The sequence below is a fragment of the Vanellus vanellus genome, assembly GCF_965231255.1.
Source record: "Vanellus vanellus genome assembly, contig: HAP1_SCAFFOLD_63, whole genome shotgun sequence".
In the NCBI taxonomy this organism is placed as follows: Eukaryota; Metazoa; Chordata; class Aves; order Charadriiformes; family Charadriidae; genus Vanellus; species Vanellus vanellus.
This window is the reverse complement of record NW_028127298.1, coordinates 64432-80623: the sequence shown is the minus strand read 5'-3', so window position 1 is coordinate 80623 and position 16192 is coordinate 64432. Positions and strand designations below refer to the sequence as shown.

At 51.5% G+C, this 16192-nt stretch overlaps 1 protein-coding gene across 1 annotated transcript in view; it reads right to left on the bottom strand.

Annotated features, from left to right (window-relative positions):
• The window catches only part of LOC309685359 (electroneutral sodium bicarbonate exchanger 1-like), a gene marked incomplete at both ends in the record, with an annotated part of 29013 nt that overhangs the window by 2267 nt on the left and 10554 nt on the right, over positions 1-16192 (bottom strand). Inside the window, 19 exons of the mRNA XM_082501135.1 lie at positions 520-588; positions 2039-2290; positions 2889-3050; positions 3404-3517; positions 4220-4381; positions 5274-5379; positions 5482-5727; positions 6614-6747; positions 6882-7056; positions 7546-7637; positions 7802-7948; positions 8382-8469; positions 8843-9000; positions 9132-9241; positions 9388-9576; positions 10525-10685; positions 10876-11011; positions 11415-11558; positions 12241-12322. Of these exons, the coding sequence (XP_082357261.1) occupies positions 520-588; positions 2039-2290; positions 2889-3050; positions 3404-3517; positions 4220-4381; positions 5274-5379; positions 5482-5727; positions 6614-6747; positions 6882-7056; positions 7546-7637; positions 7802-7948; positions 8382-8469; positions 8843-9000; positions 9132-9241; positions 9388-9576; positions 10525-10685; positions 10876-11011; positions 11415-11558; positions 12241-12322 (2727 nt within the window). The remainder of the gene's footprint in view (positions 1-519; positions 589-2038; positions 2291-2888; positions 3051-3403; positions 3518-4219; positions 4382-5273; positions 5380-5481; positions 5728-6613; positions 6748-6881; positions 7057-7545; positions 7638-7801; positions 7949-8381; positions 8470-8842; positions 9001-9131; positions 9242-9387; positions 9577-10524; positions 10686-10875; positions 11012-11414; positions 11559-12240; positions 12323-16192) is intronic.

Below are 16192 nucleotides of genomic sequence, written 5' to 3'. Positions count from 1 at the left end.
AGAGGGCACAATCCCCCCTCGCCCTGCCGGCCACACTGCTGATGCAGCCCAGGATGTGGTCGGCCTTCTGGGCTGCGATCGTGCATTGCCGGCTCACGGTGAGCTTCTCATCAGTCCGCACCCCCAGGTCCTCCTCAGATCATCTCACCCCCCCTCGCTGTTCTTCTATAAAAATATATTTTTAATATATTCTATTCTTCTGTTTGTTATTTGGCATTTCTCAGCCCACTGAATCCCCCAGCGAGGATTCCCACCGGCAGTAGAAATCGCCTTCGCTTTGCACTGAATTCCCCCATTTTCACCACACCAAACACTGCCCTGTCCCAAACCGTGACGCAGAGCGCGCTGAACTTGCCTGGTCCTCCCACCCTACGTACCTCCTGTGCCCCCACCAATCTTTTCCTTATACAAAATACTTTCACTGCCTGCTTTTGGGGAGGTTTTCTCCCACACCACTGCTTTTTTCCTGCGTCTCTGGAGATGACACAGCAGGGAGCTGCACGCTGTAAGAGTCCATACCTGAATCCCTCTGAGTGACGACACGCCCATGTAGAGAAAGACACCGTAAAGCACAGGCATGGGTATAAACTGGGAAATTAAAAAAAAAAAGAATGCAATAATTTATTTTTTTAATTGCTTTTTCAGTATTAGTGCTTTCTTCTAGAGGCACTGCCTAAAATTGCCTAAAACTTTCCAGTTTCCACAGGGTTGGAGATGTGTCACCTCTTAACCTGTAGAGGTTTTGTGCGTGCGAGTGAGTGAGTGAATGCTCTGCTTTAGGCTGAGCTTCTGAGTTACGTTTCATTAGAATAATCCTGTTTTCCTGAAAGGTTGGAGGAAAATAGACCATTTCACCCATGCTACTGTACACCATGTTCTGTGACGGCAGAAGAACATTTCTACACATTCTTGCGGCAACACCCAAAAGCGAAGTGCCTCCTTTTAGCCTAGAGCTGAGGTGATTTTGTGGGAGTGTCCTGGTTTGAGAGACACAGGACTAATTTCTCTTCTAATGCTTGGGAAAATCTTCGCTTTTTTAGAAGACTCCAGTGTCTGAATTTGTGAAAATATTTACTTTACAGCCAGCTATGGTGTGTGGGTCTCAAGGTCTCAGTGTTTTCGAGCTCGCCAGGTGCAGGGATGAGGAGGAGCGAGACCCGGGCACTTGACCCAAGCTGGCCAACAGGATTATTTCATACCATCAACATCACACTCATTATAAATTAGAAAGTTTGCTGCGAAGTTCTCTCTCTCCCTTGATGGCTGCCATCCTGAGAACTTCGTGCCCTGGTGCCGGAGCCCTGAGGCCTTCCCTTCCTCCTGAAGCCGCAGCGCTCGCAGTGTCCCACATTTGCTGTCCACTGCTGGGAGTGCACAGCTTCCTACTGATAGAATTGGCTGAGTATAATCTTTGCATATTCTGTATTGGTGTCGGGATCAATATCAGTTCTTTAGTGCTGTTAATGTTAATTATCTAATCTTATTCTATTAAATCTGTTTATAGTTCATCTCTCGGGTTTTCTTGTTTTTCCCAATTTCCCTTTCCCAGGTGGGGAGGGGTCATCGGGTGATAGAATGATTGTCTAAATGACAACAGATTGTTATGGGTCTCTCAAACCGTAACAGGGAGGAACACACAAGGAAGCCCACGGGGATGATTTTGGTGTGTTTAGCTACTGGGAAAGGCTGTTGGGAGGCATTTGGGGGAGCCAATTGCATCCCATAAGGTGCTGCCTGCTTGAAAGAGAGCAGTGTACTGGTCTGAATCCGCTTCATCGGAACCCATAAACACAGGTGGGCCTGAGAGACACCTGGGAATTAAAGCAGTTGTCCTGCTCGCTTGCCTCGAGGACACCAAACTGGGGTGTGAAGGGCTGGAAAGTATAACTGAGGCTGCTTCCCACCGTGGGCCAAGCCTCAAGGTTTGGGATTGCCTCCTCCTCTGCTCCACACCTACTCAGGCCTGGATGGAGGGGATGTTTTTTGTATAACCTCCAAAAAGTTCACGCTTGTTGGGCGTTTTGCATTTTCCTCTTACCTTTAACACCGAAGTGAAGAAGACAGAGCAGCCCATGAGCACAAAGATCATCAAGCCGGTGACTCTCTGCTCTCGTATCCCCAGAAACTTGGGTTGTTCTCCTGGAGCTGAGCAGCCAGACTCCACTTTGAGGCTATTGACGTGGGTGATGGACAGGACAGTCGCAGCCACAAACCAGGGCAGCCCCATCACGGAGCACACCCCGAGCATCACGGCCACCATGAAAAGGTCCAGGTGGTACCCGCATCCTTTCTGTGGGCAGCAAAACAAGGAACAGAGCATCCCACAGCACAAGAGCGAGGACAACGTCGCGCCTCAGACTCAAACCCTACTTGGGCGCAAGTCACCCTCTTGAAAATTTAAGAGAAGAATTGGCAAAAATAAGGATGGATCCGGTCTTTGCGCAAGCACCTTGCGTGAAAATCTGGCAGGAGTTCAGACCAAGTGGATTTGGGAGGTTTGTGCAATAGCTACTTCTCAAAAAAAAAAACCAAACAAAATAGACTATTTTCATTCATAAAGAAAGTTCTACCACTGGCAAGCAAGGCGTGACCCCGAGTTATCCCTGGCAGTGTGTCAAAACAGTTCGTTCCCCCAGCTCCTGCTGGCGTTTTGAAACAAAAACACGCTTCTATAGTGCTTGAAAATTAATTTGTTCCTCCAAAAGATTGCTCATCTGAACTGCCCTCGTTTGCTCCCTGTGACATCACTAATCCAGCAGAGCATCCTGCCACACAGCCTGACATTGTCCCAAACCAACGCCTTCACAAAGCACTTGGCATAGGAGCTTCTCCCCACACCTGCAGCCCAGAGTGGGGTGGGGATGGGGTCAGCTCTTGCAGCCCCTTACCTTCAGCTTGTGCTCTTTCCTGTTGACAATGACAGCCGTGATCTGCTGGTCCATGAATATCAAGATGGTGCAGAGCAGAGCTGGGATGGGCGCGGCCAACACCGTCCACCAAGGGTTGGGCCCTATGGGGTTGACCAACCACCCGCGGTCGTCTCTGGTAGGCTGCAACAAAGCCAAAACACACATCAGGATCAACTCCCAGCCCAGCCACTTCACTGGCTTTGATTTTCCTCTCCATCGCTGTGCCGCCTCATCTCCTGGCCCTGCCTTCGTGTCACCCTCTCCTACGGGGTTCAGCAGTGCCAGCGTCCTCGTCGCAAGCACCTATAGATACTTCTGTAGGTATCAAGTTTTGGGGCTGGCGTCTTCTTTCCAGAAGGAAACAATGCATTTGGAGGTGGAAGAGGAGATGGTAACACCACCAGCATCTCCAGACTCAGCCCTGTCCTGTCCCAGCATCACCTTGTGGCATCCCCAAGAGCTGAAAGTGGCTCCACACCAAAACACCCCATTACCTTGAACATGTGGGGGACGTGGAGCTTCGGCGACGGGATCCCAACCAGGAAGTCAATGAGGACCATGACGACGATGGTGAGGAAGACACCAAAGTCACTTACTGTGGACCGTACCTGGGGCAAGAAAGCAGAGCTGAAAGGGACAGCACAAACGGGGCCATATTGTGAGATGGAAAAGTTAAAGACATCAACAGCATTAAGGCTGGTTAACAAATTCCCACCACTCTGAGAAGATGCAGCCAAATCCCTCGGTTAGATACTGTTGCTGTGTTTGTACCTGCGAGATCTGGTGTCAGGCAATAAAAAAAGTTTAATTAGGTGGAAAAGGGTCGTTTAAATTCAAACCCTAAAAAAAAGCCAATAACTTAAAAAATAAGGAAACAGACATCTGCCACTACAGCTGCACTCACAGCTACAATGGGAATAAGGCACTGAGGCATCATTTACTCCTCAAAAGGAAGAAACAGTGTCTTTTGTGTCTTTTTCTATGGCAGTTCCTCATTTGAATCAACTTTCCCCTTGGGCACACCAGGTGAAAAAAAAACACAAACAAAAAAACAACAGACAACCAACTTTGGAAGACCCGATTTCCCACTGCCTGGGCAAAAAACTGCTCCGGGGCAGGTCACGAGGCAGGTGGGAAACGCTACGATCGTTTTGCACTCCTGGAAATGAGTGAGGGACATCCAAGTTTGGCCTTCAAGGTCCAATATTTCCCAGTTTGACCAAGTGGTGGCAAACACTGCTTAGTGCTCCAGGAAAGCCATTTTGGGAAATGAGTGTGGAGACTGCTGCTGGCCACCGTCTTCTACCTACTCTGGTCGGGAAGTAACGGCTGGTCTTAAACTTCTTCAATAAGCCCGACAGGACAAAGGTGGAGAAGAAGAGGATGCAGCACCAGAAGAGGACATCGGGCGTGTAGGGGCCATCGTGTCCACAGGCAGGTCCACGAAACTCTCCATGCAAATACCGACATTCCTGGGGAAACAGAGCATCAGGACACAAAGGTAGTGCACATGCGGCAAGGAAACCTCGGATAACTAGGGAGTTTGGAGGATCTTGCTCCAAGATCTGTGACCTCGGGATGGCTGCAGCTAGCGGAGATTTATATTTAACGATCAACAGCAGCTGAATAAGTGACACATGGAACTACACAGACAGCGGAGAGAGGAGATGTGATGGGACACCGTACCACAGACCTATGGCACATCCTCTGCTTGAACAGCAGGTAACCGTGGCTGAAGAAGACACCAGAGGGGAAGGAAACACTGGAAACTCTTGGGGACGGGGAAGGAGGGAACGGGGAAGGAGGGCTAAGACAACAGCGACAGGAAAGGAGAAGAGACAAATTGTCCCTTCCCAGGGTCGGGCTCACAGGACACGGCCAAGGGGGGTGAAGATGTCCATAAGAGCGTCCCACCCTGTGCCTGAGCTCTGATTCCAGCAACAATGGCCCAAGGGGCTGCTCAGACATGCAAGTTTATGCACGTACCTTCAGACAGCGCTGAGTAAGAAAGCAAGGCCTGGAGTTACTAGGAACCAATTAAGGAAGCTAATTACAGCCTTCAAGCATGAACTGAAGTCCTCCAACTTCTCCAATAACCAAAGCACCCACTGAACCTTGCTCCCAGACAGAACCACTGTCCTGAGGATAACAGTTATTGCCCACCATGTCGGGGATGAGGTGGACTCTCCTTCCCAGGCCCAAGGGGGTTAAACCCAAACCTTAGACTGAAGTAACAACTTTTCAGAGCAGCACTGGCACAGTTGGAAGCCCATCATCACCTGAAGGGCTCTGAGCTTTGCACCAGGCCAGTGCCCCTGGACCCCGCGGCCGCGACACGAGGAAGCAGTGACTCGGGGCACTTACAGTCACCGTGAGGTTCTCCCAGGTGATGCCAGACACATTGATCTTGTTGCTCTCCCAGAACTGCAGGGTTTCGTTGCTGGGATGGGTCGGTGCCTCACACTTACAGCTGGGAGGAGAGAAGCCAAGACGGGGGTGAGGGGAAGGCGATGGAGGTGCAGCCCTGAGCTCCTGCCAAGGGGCAGCGGCGTTTTAGGAGGAAGAAACCCACTAGGAGATGGTGAGGAAGTCCAGCTTGCTGTGCGTGTGCACAGGGTAGGTCACTCGCAGGTGACTCAGCTTCTCCAGAGCCTCGTAGATGAAGATGATGCAGATGAGGGAGGCGAAGGCTTCTTCGGTGAAGCGGGTGATGTAGCACACCAAAGAGCTAGCATCGGTGGCCACCAGCACTATGCAGAAGAAGGCGGTCCACAGCCCGATGCATGCCCGGAGAGAGAGATAGGAGAGCGCATAGTCCCTGGGAAAGCAAAAGAAAACGCAGGGTGGAGAGGGCAGCAAGAGACTCCGAGCCGTGCCTTCCTTCGGGGAAAGTCGGCAGCAATTCAGGAGCGTGTCAAGGCTGCGGATGGTAAATGCAGTTTCCGCCTCCTACGACAGACAGCCTCGGGGCTGCGGCACAGGGTGTGGGCCCGCAGGAGGAGAGGCTAATTAATCCTTATTTAACAATGACCTTGTGTTAATGCCTCGGAGGCTAATTGAGGTCAGGTCCCTGTTGTGGAAGGTGGTATTCTCCCACATCACCCTGATGCCCTAACAGCGAAACCGGCTGGGTTTGCACCCAGTTACCTGCTGCCAGCAAGTTGGGGCTTCATAATAAATTTAATTGCAATAAGGGGGGTTAATCTCCCATCACAGTTGCCACAACAAAAAGACTGTCATGGAAAATATCCATTTTGCCTGAAAAGCTCCTGCTTTCTCAAAAATCATCAAAACATTGGACCAGAAAACTCTTTGGATATGTGGGTAAAATATATTTCCACTTCCAGCAAAAATCATGCAAAAAAGTGCCCGAGTTTGTACTGAGAGGAAAGCAAATCTTCCCTCATTCCCAAACCAGAGTCATTTGTCTCATCTTCCCTGTGCAGTCCATCTCGGGCATCCACATCCTTGTGGTTTCTCCTCCTCCTGCTCTTTCACTTTAACCCTAAAAACCCCAAACCACCCATCCATCCTTCAGAGACCAAGGGCTCCTGCACCGTCACATACTAAAGCAGCAGCGCGTGATGTCTGTGACACAGAAGACAACTTAAATCTACCAACTACCACTAAGAAAAACATCCTTTCTCCATCCCTGCCTTCTTCCAAAGGCGCTCGCAGCACCTGGCCGCAGCAGCCAGCCTTACTTGCAGAATTTGTAGAGGATCTTCTCGAACACGAGGACGGGGCCGGTGCTGCCGAGGATGGTGAGAGGTTGGCCAGCAAAGAGGGAATACACCACGCCGGTCATGGATGCGCCCAGCAGCGACTCCATGGCACTCTGTCCGGGGAAGAGAGGCAGCAGTGAGTAATTAAATTATTAGGGGGAAAAACACAAGTGCAAATTCACTGCAGCAAGGACTTCTGCAGGAGTTTTGTCCTCCCCTGTGCCACCCAACAGAGAGAGGTGCTCACTATGTGGCCGTTGGTCGCCTCCCCCAGCAGTCCCCCGAAGGTGATGATGGGGGACATGCAGGCACAGTAGAGGAAGAGGAAGGACGCCAGACACTGCAGGCTCAGACCATCCCGAAAGTCACTCCAGAACCAGGGGGCTTTTCGCTTCACATCCCGGATCAAACCTCCAAAGAGCCTGGAGGAAGGAAAAAAAAAAAAATAAACCATTTTTGTGGAAGACCGCATTAAGTTTTCTTGGCTGAGGAAGGACAATCACAAGCACAGAGTAACTTCTGTTGCTAAAAAGAAGTCTCCTTCTCCCATTTTAGCCCCAGTAGAAACTGAGGCATACAAAAAACCCCTCCAACAAAAAGAAAAAGAGACCAAACCTGAGAGCCCACCCCCTCTTATTGCAACAGTCCCTCACTTTGAGAAGCAGCAGAGCTCTACCTGGAGGTACTTACACATCTGCTTCCACCCCAAAGCAAGAAAACCTGTGTGCAACCATGCTGCGGCTGAGCCCAGCTGCCCAAATCTCCCACCCACCCAGCCCAGGGGACCAAGCTGGGAACCTGGAGCCCCTTCACTGACCCAGTTCACCCCAAAACTCTGCTAGAAGGGAGGTGCGCACTCAGATGTTAGGGGCAAACAGAAAAACACCCCACCAAACTATTTCAGTTCACACCTTCCTGTCCGCTCCAGTTCAGGACCGCTGTGCTTCTCCGGCTTGCTGTGAGAAGCGCTGTCATCGAGAGCTTCTGGCACCTTCCTTTTTTCCTGTTAAAATGGAAATAAGATAAAGATATGTCTTTGCAGCCACTGGCTTGTTTTGCTTTTTGGGCTGGGTACGTGACCTGTGAATTTGGGCCCCTGAGGAGCACCCCCAGCCGTGCTGCCCTCCTGCCTGTCCCCCTCGTGCCTCCTTCTGCCGCAGCACCCACCTGCGAAGGGACGTTTTTCGGGGGCTCAATTCGGATGGAGGGATCCCACTCTCCTGGCGGCAAAACCATGACCTGATCCAGAAACTCATCGATGCCAGCCACCAGGTCAGCCCGGTTCTTGGCTTTATAGGCAACGTCATGGAAAACCTGCCGTAGGAGACAACCTGGTGAGAGGACGACCCATCTCGGATGTCCTAACCAGTGCAATAAGCTCTTGGCTAAATGCAAGGTCATTTTCCGCATATCGCCTGTTGGAAATGGCAGGAAATATTCCCCCAAAGGAAAAATCTGTGCATCACAGTATTTGTAACCATCTCCACCAGGCTCCCGTCCCCCATGGCACACCACAGCCTTCTGCTTCAAGAGGAGAAGTTTCACTGGCCCTGGCAATGCCACCACTGGGGACAGCGTGCTGGGGACCCTGGGGAGAAGGATGAGGCGCGGGCTGCAGCCCAGGTGGGATTTTAGCCTCCTGCAGGCAGCTAAGAGGGACAGCAAACCCTCTTCCTCACTACTACAGAGACAGGGAGAGGTGAAGCCCCCAAAAAATGACCCAGAGATATCTCTTATCTCGTCACACCTCATCCGTCATGATAGTAGCCATGGACCTGCCGATCTCATGGTACTGATGGGCTTTTCCTCCTGGTCCAAGCAAAACAAACAGGAACCTAGGCAAGAAAACCAAAATGAGAGAGAAGAACATGGCCTCACTCAAAGGGCGCCCAAGGAAATCCCTGGGAGCTCCCAGCCCAGAGCGTGGCTCCAGGGGAGACGTGTAGGCTCACTGACTCCAGTGATGAATTTGAAATGCATCAAAACCAAATGCAAATTTGAGTTTGGGGCCAACTTTCATTAAAATTGGCCAATGGGTTTAAAAGCTCCAGCAGGGAAGGGAGAAATGAAAGCACGGAGATGTGGGTGGGAGAAACGTGCTTGCTCCCACTGGCCGTGTTCCCCTGGGACGCCCAACTGATGCGTGAATTTGGTGTTTTGTTGTGGTGGTTATTTTTTAAATAAAAACTTTGCACTTCTCGTTCAGACCTCGTTGGGATGGGAACTTCCGTCATGCCCGAGAGGAGGACAGCCGGGCTCAGGCGGACAAATGCCACGATGGGCTGGCGAAGGAAATCCAGCTCTCCTACGAGCACGTTGCACGCTTCAGCCCCGGTGGGAATTTTCTTCATGAAGCGCAGCTCCGCCTGGGCACGACAAGGGATTTTCAGCCATTACCCCAAAAGCAAAGCCCACCGCACTCTGCAGAACACTCTGCAGCCAAGTTTGCAAGAGTAAATCTGGCCCTAAAGGCGTAAGAAAGCTACGAGTGTCTCACCTTGCTTAGATCCATCGCATGGCTGTCATGGTTCACCCCATTTTTAGCTTCTGCAGTGGTGGGAGATGGATGAGGAGTGAGTGTTTGGGTTGGGAGGAGAAAGAAAGACACTGAGAAAGACAGGCAAGGAGCAATCGGGACACTTCTCCTTTGCCGGGAGAAGTCTAATGTGGCCAAAGCCCTGCAGAAACCTTCACCTGGTGCCAAAGCCTGGCAGAAACCCTCACCGGGTACCGAACCCTGCAGGAACCCTCACCTGGCTTGCCGAGGGGATGCACGTCTAACTGCTTCTTGCTCATGTCAGCAAACGAGCAGACGATGGGGAGAAGGTTGTTTCTTTTCTTCTCGTTCTGATGGTGATGCTTCTTCAAAAGCACTTCTCGAACTTTCGCCCGCGTGCGCTCATCAAACTCCGTGGACTGCTCTTGCTGGCCCAGGATCATATCTGGAGATGGCAACGGGAAACGAAGCCATCAGAGCAGAAAGTCCCCAAGCCCCGACCCCTCAAGCCCCCGGCGAAGGCTGCGCCACGCAGGATACCCTAACGCGGGCTCAGCCTTGCTTAGCAAGACGTTTTAATGCAGTTCAGCCTTTGCAGCCAAAGGAAGAATTCTCTTTTGCTAAAAGCCATCATCAAAGTGCTTATTCATCACTCCGCTCAGATAATTATTCCCCATCCTAGATAATGTGATTTTTTTGCCCGATCTGGCGTTTCTAGACAGACTTTCTAGACTCGACACATGTCAACAAATTATAAGCAATCTCTAGCACAGACTTTCCCAGAGTTTCCTTTGCCCATCCACTGCAATTTGCCAAGCCCAGGGAGAAATGTGCTAAGAACGGCCCCGACTTCTCCAGCTCTTGCAAGGGCTGAATGGAGACCTGCCAGTCAAAGATAATTTCTCCAAAGCCGCTTTTTCAATTAACTTCAATTATCTTCCCCACAGAAATATGCTGCTTGGTCACCTGCCAGATAAACTCTGCCTTTAAAGCTCTTAAATCCTGGATGTTAAGGCAATAGGAAAAAAAAAAACCAAGAACAGGAAGAAACAGCTTGTAGTAAGTAGCTTATTTAAGGAGGTTCAGCTCTTACACAGACTCCGTGTTCCTGAGAGCAGCCTGCCAAGCCCTGACATTCCTTTCTGGCCGGAGAATATTCTCTAATCGCCTCTCTGACCCCACAAATTGCTTTCAAAAGGCTCCCATACTGGGAGAAAAAGCTGATGTGACTGTTGTACACCCAGTCTACATCCAAAAAGCAACCCACAATTTAAAAACACAGTGGAGGTTCTGGAAAAGGACGTGCCATTGGGGCAGGGCTTGATACGGGAGTGAAGGGCACCACGGCAAATTGAGCTCGGCCGTTCCCAGCGGGTCGCAGTGCGCTCAGTACCTGCGATCTCTTCAATGCTGTTGGCACAAACATCCAGCAGCACCATCCCGTTGCTGATGCAGCTCCGCAGCTCGAAGAGGCTGTGCAAGGACAGCGTGGCCACGTAGGGCTTGCTCCAGCGCTCGCCACCATCTTCCACGTCCTCCTCAAACTTCAGCCACCTGCGGACATTGGGCACGATCAGCCCCGTTGCAAGAAAACAGCCTCAGCTCTGCAACCTCTTTGGTGCAGCTACGGGGCGGCAAGAGGAGAAGGCTCCGCGCATTGGCACCTGCAGCTGCAAAGCTTCACGTCCCAGAGAGCGGAAGGCAGAGCCCACGGCTGCCACCGCAGCCGGTGGCAGGGATTTACCTTGCCGTTTCCTTCCACTCGGCATCTTCACCCGCCTTCAGGAAGATCTCATCCAGCTCAGTGAACAAGTGGTGGGGAACATGCTGCTCGTCCTCCTCGGTGCTGAGGATGAACTGCACCCGCTGGGATGGGGTGTCTGGGGGCAGAAGATAAATCCCGTTACCACACCTGCATTCGACCCGTCACGCTCATACGCAAAGTGGCCATCGATCGGCACCAGTTCAGCCCTAAATATTGGGCTAGCCCCTCTCCCCCGGGTCTGGCCGGGCTTGCACAGAGCCACGGAGAAGGAGAAGCATCTATTGCACGTCTGCATAAGGACGGGCCACTTTCCTTCCCCACGTTTCCATTTTTAATGGCAGGATCCCTCTAAGGAAGACCAGCCTCAATCCATTATGCCTTCAACTGCCTCCCAAATAATGCCACTTTCCCTCAGAAGAACAGCAAACCACACAAATCAGCCACACAGACCTGCTTGCAGAGGATCCCGGCACCCACACAGCCCCAAGAAGGCTCGTGAACGCTGCGGCGGGACTTACAGTGGTAGCCCTGCTCCATCGGGGCACAGTCCTTCTCCCGTTCCTTCTTCCGATGCTTCTGGCGGTGGGGTCGGTGGTGCCGGTGGCACCGGTGGCTTTGCCTCACCAGCGGCATCCGCACGCCCACGGACAGGGTGCGGTGGCCTGCGAAAAAAGCAGTGTTCGCATCACTCTCGATATTGTGGAGACGGTTGACACCGCTGCCACGATTAAACCAGCGCATCCATCCCAGGAGGAAACACCAACTTCTCTTCATTTTAGTTTCACTGCATCCCTGAATGTCAGAGACATCCTTTTTTCCAAGCCTGTTTAACTTTGCAACAATAGAGCAACAACAAGCGATGGCTCCGGGTCACCTAAAAGTGCCCTGAAAATATCAACCCTTGTCTAAAATTCCAGCTTTGGCTGGACAACACTCAGACCTGCTCATTAAGCAGCCACAGAAGGTAATTATTTTTAAAATCTTTGTATGGCACAAGGCAACAAGAGGAGATCCAATCAGTCCTGTGATAATGAAGTCTGGAACAAAAAAAAAAGAAAATCACAGCCCTGTGTCTGCAGCCATCAACTTATTCTCCTGACCTCTCCAAGCCAAGAGCAGCCTCTGAGAAAACAAGCTGGGAACTACCCAGCTCTGTGGCCAACGCTCACACCGCAGATGCCATGGGGGCTTTTTCCCCTCTGTCTAAAAGCCATAATATTAAAACAATGTGAAAATAACTGTGCTTGTTTATTTGCAGGTGATGCATACGCTGAGCACAGGACGTGGCAGGGACTTTGCGCGACGGGAAAACGCGTGGGGCTGGTGGCACCTCTCCCGACTCACCTTCCAGCTCCTCCTTCTCATAGTGAATAGTGACAGCGGTGCTCGTTCTTCCCTGGTCAATCACCGCCTCCTCGTCGTGTCTCTGTTTAGTGAGGAGAAGAAGGTACAAGTTGGGGCCGGGTGAGGAGAGCTCCCTTACGTCCTCCCAGTCATCACCCATCCCTGCGGCCACGCGAGCCCAAGAGCATCACACCTCTGTGTGTCTCCTCCTCCAGGCACAGCCCTAAAAACACGGACTTGGAGGTTTTTATTCCCATACCCAAATAAAACCACCTGTAATGTCACCTGTATTGTATATACCGTGAGTCTGGAAGGCTTTACTAAAAGGGGAGACAGTTGAGTGTTTCAAACCAAAACCAAACCTCCTGCTTCGTTCTTGTGGTTCCTTTCGAAAAATTAAAATTAAAAAAGGGATTTCCAAACTGGGGTGGAGTGGGGTGGGGGAACCCAACTCCACACTTTTGAGCACAGCCAGTTTCATTCTCCAAAAGTGATACCTGCAGGACTCACTAGATGGCACTTGGCCACAGGACATGGCCACCATCAACCTCCAAAGGCCCTCAAGAACCTGCAAGGGTGAAGCTTCGACTTCAGCCCAACCAGGCTCGGGCTTCTCTTGCTGCAAGCCTGCTTTCCACACAAAACTGCGTTTTTCTCCTCAAAAGAAAAGCCAAAGGCTAACAGCTAATGCCCTCCTTGGCTGAAATACCACTGCCAGTGCTGCACGAAGAGCATCTGTGCCTTAAAAGCCAAAGGAGAATTACAGGCGTTCTCTTCTCCCCTTGCCCCTGGGCTGGGGAAGGGCATCACCGGGATCACCACGCTCAAAGAAATAAAAACCCAACCACGTCTCACACTCGAGTCGCAACTGCAACTTTGAAAGGGCCTCCAGGAAACCCTTCTCTTTAGAGAAGAGCAAAACACCAGAAATCTGCTTTTTATCCCCCAAATCCCTGCTTCGACTGAATGGCATCACCTGCCGCCGCGCAGCAGCGACGCTCGGGAAGCTCACACCTCCCGCTCACCAGTTAATTTAATGAGCAAAAGGAACAAACGTTCCCATCTGGGAATGAGTTTTTTCTGGCCCCCGAGTACTAATTTCAAAGCCGACTTGCTGTGACCTCCCCGCCACCTCCCGGCACTCGCCCGTGTCACCCGGCAGCCGGATTATGACACGCCTGTGGCTTTCCCGTCCTCTCTCCCACGCCGATCTCCACCACCCTCCGTCCCTTCTTAGCAATGCGTCTACTCCCCTCCAGATTTACCGGAAAAAAAACCCAAAAACCCAAACCCCATCCTCAGAAAAGGCACGGGACAAAAGGGGCTTAATCAAATCGCTTTAAATGGCAATTTTAGTAAAATCATTACTTAAGTAAAACACCAATTTGAATTAAATCACAATTTAAGTAAAATCGCCACCGAAATAAAACCCCAATTTGAATTAAATCACTGTTTAAATTAAATCGCAACTTAGATACAATCACAATTGAAATAAAATCGCAATTTAAATACAATAGCGAGCTTGAGTGTGTTACAGGGGTGTCAGAGTGGGAATAAAGGGAGCGATTTGGGCATCACAGCTCCCCAAATCCCCCCCGAGCAACATGGGGAAAGTCTGCTTCTCTCTCAGAAACCATTTTGGCTCCGTGCTCCCACCCACGATGCTAAACCTGCCCCCGGCAGGGCACAAAGCATCGTCCCCCCGCATCCTTCCCTGCTCTGGTGACATGCCAGTGGGATTTTGGGAAGTCTCCCCCCCTTTTGGGGGGATGCGCAGCCCCTCGGCACAGCCCTCCCACCTGTAACTCTTCCAGAAGTGTCATTTTGGGACCCTCCTCCTGCTTCATCCTCAAGTCGGTCACCGGTTTTGGGGGATAACTGAGCCTCCAGATCAATCGGGGGACCAAACCCTCCGACTGCAGCCCAGTGACTCCCAGTCTGCACCATCTCCAGCACATAAACAGCGACCGTTGCTGGGATCGGAATGTTCAGGGTGACCCCGGCAGTTATTTAAAGCCATACACCCCAATACTGATCCCGCTTGGAAAACTTAGCGGATGGGGAGAAACCTGCTCTGTTTTGAGGAAAAACTATCCAGAATAGAGAAAAGGGGTGGAAACGCTGCATCTCGGCAGGGCAAAAGGTGTTACACAGTGTTTGGGTGTATTTGAAAGCCCAAACTGCCAAAAGACCACGTGAGGCACAAACCATTGGGGAAATGCCCGTTATGGGGCAGCCCTGATTTTCATCAACATTTCCTGCATCAAATCAGGGTGTTTCAGGGAGGTCTCCCTTCGGCACAGCCTCCGTCCCTTCGCGGCTTCCATAAACCCTCGTTAGACAGACCAAGTCCTATGCCGTACGGAAATGTCCAGGGAAGCCCCATGTTTTACTCTCCTCGCTTCCGCCAGCTATCTCCAGCCCTACTTTATGTTCCGAGCGGAGCTAATCCCTCATTTCCAGCCTACAGATTCATTTGCTGTCATGAACTTCCTCCCCGGCGCTGCTCAGCACAAAGGTTGACAGCCCCGGCTCGCCCTGAAAGGTGACATGGGATGTAAAATAACACAGCGAAGGAGGGTGACAACGAGGTCTAATCCTTTAAAATCCCATCGGGATCCAAGCTCAGATCTCTGCTGCTTTTTTATTATTTAGTATTAAAGCTTCAGGCACAAATACAGGAGAAAGAAGCCAAGCGGGTCCGTGGCAAGACACTCCGAGAATCCCATCGCCCTTCCCCAGTTGTTGCAGCAGAAATCGCGGCAAACCTCGCACAGAGATGCCACCGAAGGAAACGGTGCCACTCAAAACCCTCTTTTTCCCGATTAAGACACCCAAATGGACTCAGAAAGGTTATTTCATTGAGGAAATCGCTGGAGGATTTAAGGATTTAATAAGTCTATGGGATCTGTGGATGTGTGGGCTTGGGATGGGACGGAGCAGGACAGAGAGATGCCTCCAGAAAGCAAATTATCCCATCCCAGGATGGCTACCAGCACTCAGACGCTTCGCCTTCCCTCTTTGTCCTTCTCCGCCACTGCCAGGCGCTTGGAAAACATCAAATCATCGAAACTGGGCTGGGAAAGGGGATGGCGAGCTCACTTTTGAGTTTCGGAGCAGAGGGTGTTGTTCCATCTCAAGAAAACTTCTCCAAATTATTATTTTGCTGCAGGGTTTTTTTTGTCCCAGCAGGAGAGAGAGGGATTTTTGACTGTCCTGCCTCAGTTTACCTGTCTCAGTGCAACTCCTCCAGTTAGAAAGAAAAATCTTTCCCTGGGGAAGCTTTGGTGTAATTGAGGATGAGGAAAAGCACAAAGCAGAGGTTCAGGTCCGGCTTTGAGTCCTCCCGGTGCCAGGGGAGGCCAAAAGCATCGCACGAGCAGGCAAACTTCCCATCTCAGCCCCCTCATTCCGTCACTCGCAAGCTGGACTGGCCACCAGCAGCAGGAGGGAGGATTGATGTAATTAATCTCGCGCAAAGTGTAATTAATAACACTGATCCCAGTGTTATAAGGGGATGAGGGGCCAAACTGGGGGAGCTGCTCTAGTGGTGGAGCAGGAGACCCCCCTCCTCGCCCCTCTCCATCTCCATCCTACCCAGACGAAGCCACCGGTCCTGTGGCTCCCTCCTTTGCTATCGTGGGGGTCAGCACCATCCCCTGCAGGGACCCCTCCGGCTCCTGAGCCAGGATTTGGGCTGTGACGGGGACTGGACCCGGGAGAGGACACATCTCCAGAGCCCCAAAGTGGGGCTGTGAGGGGGGGACACACGCAGGTCACAGCTGAGCATCACCAGGACATGACCGTCTTCCCTTGCTGGCAGAGACGCAAATTCCTCTCAGTCTTTCCCGTGAGCTGTAATTTCAGGGCAGATTAATTAATTCCCCACCTCTCGTTTGCCCCCGAGAGCACCTCCTGCAGCTGGGTCCCATGGGTGCAGCGGGGGGGCGGA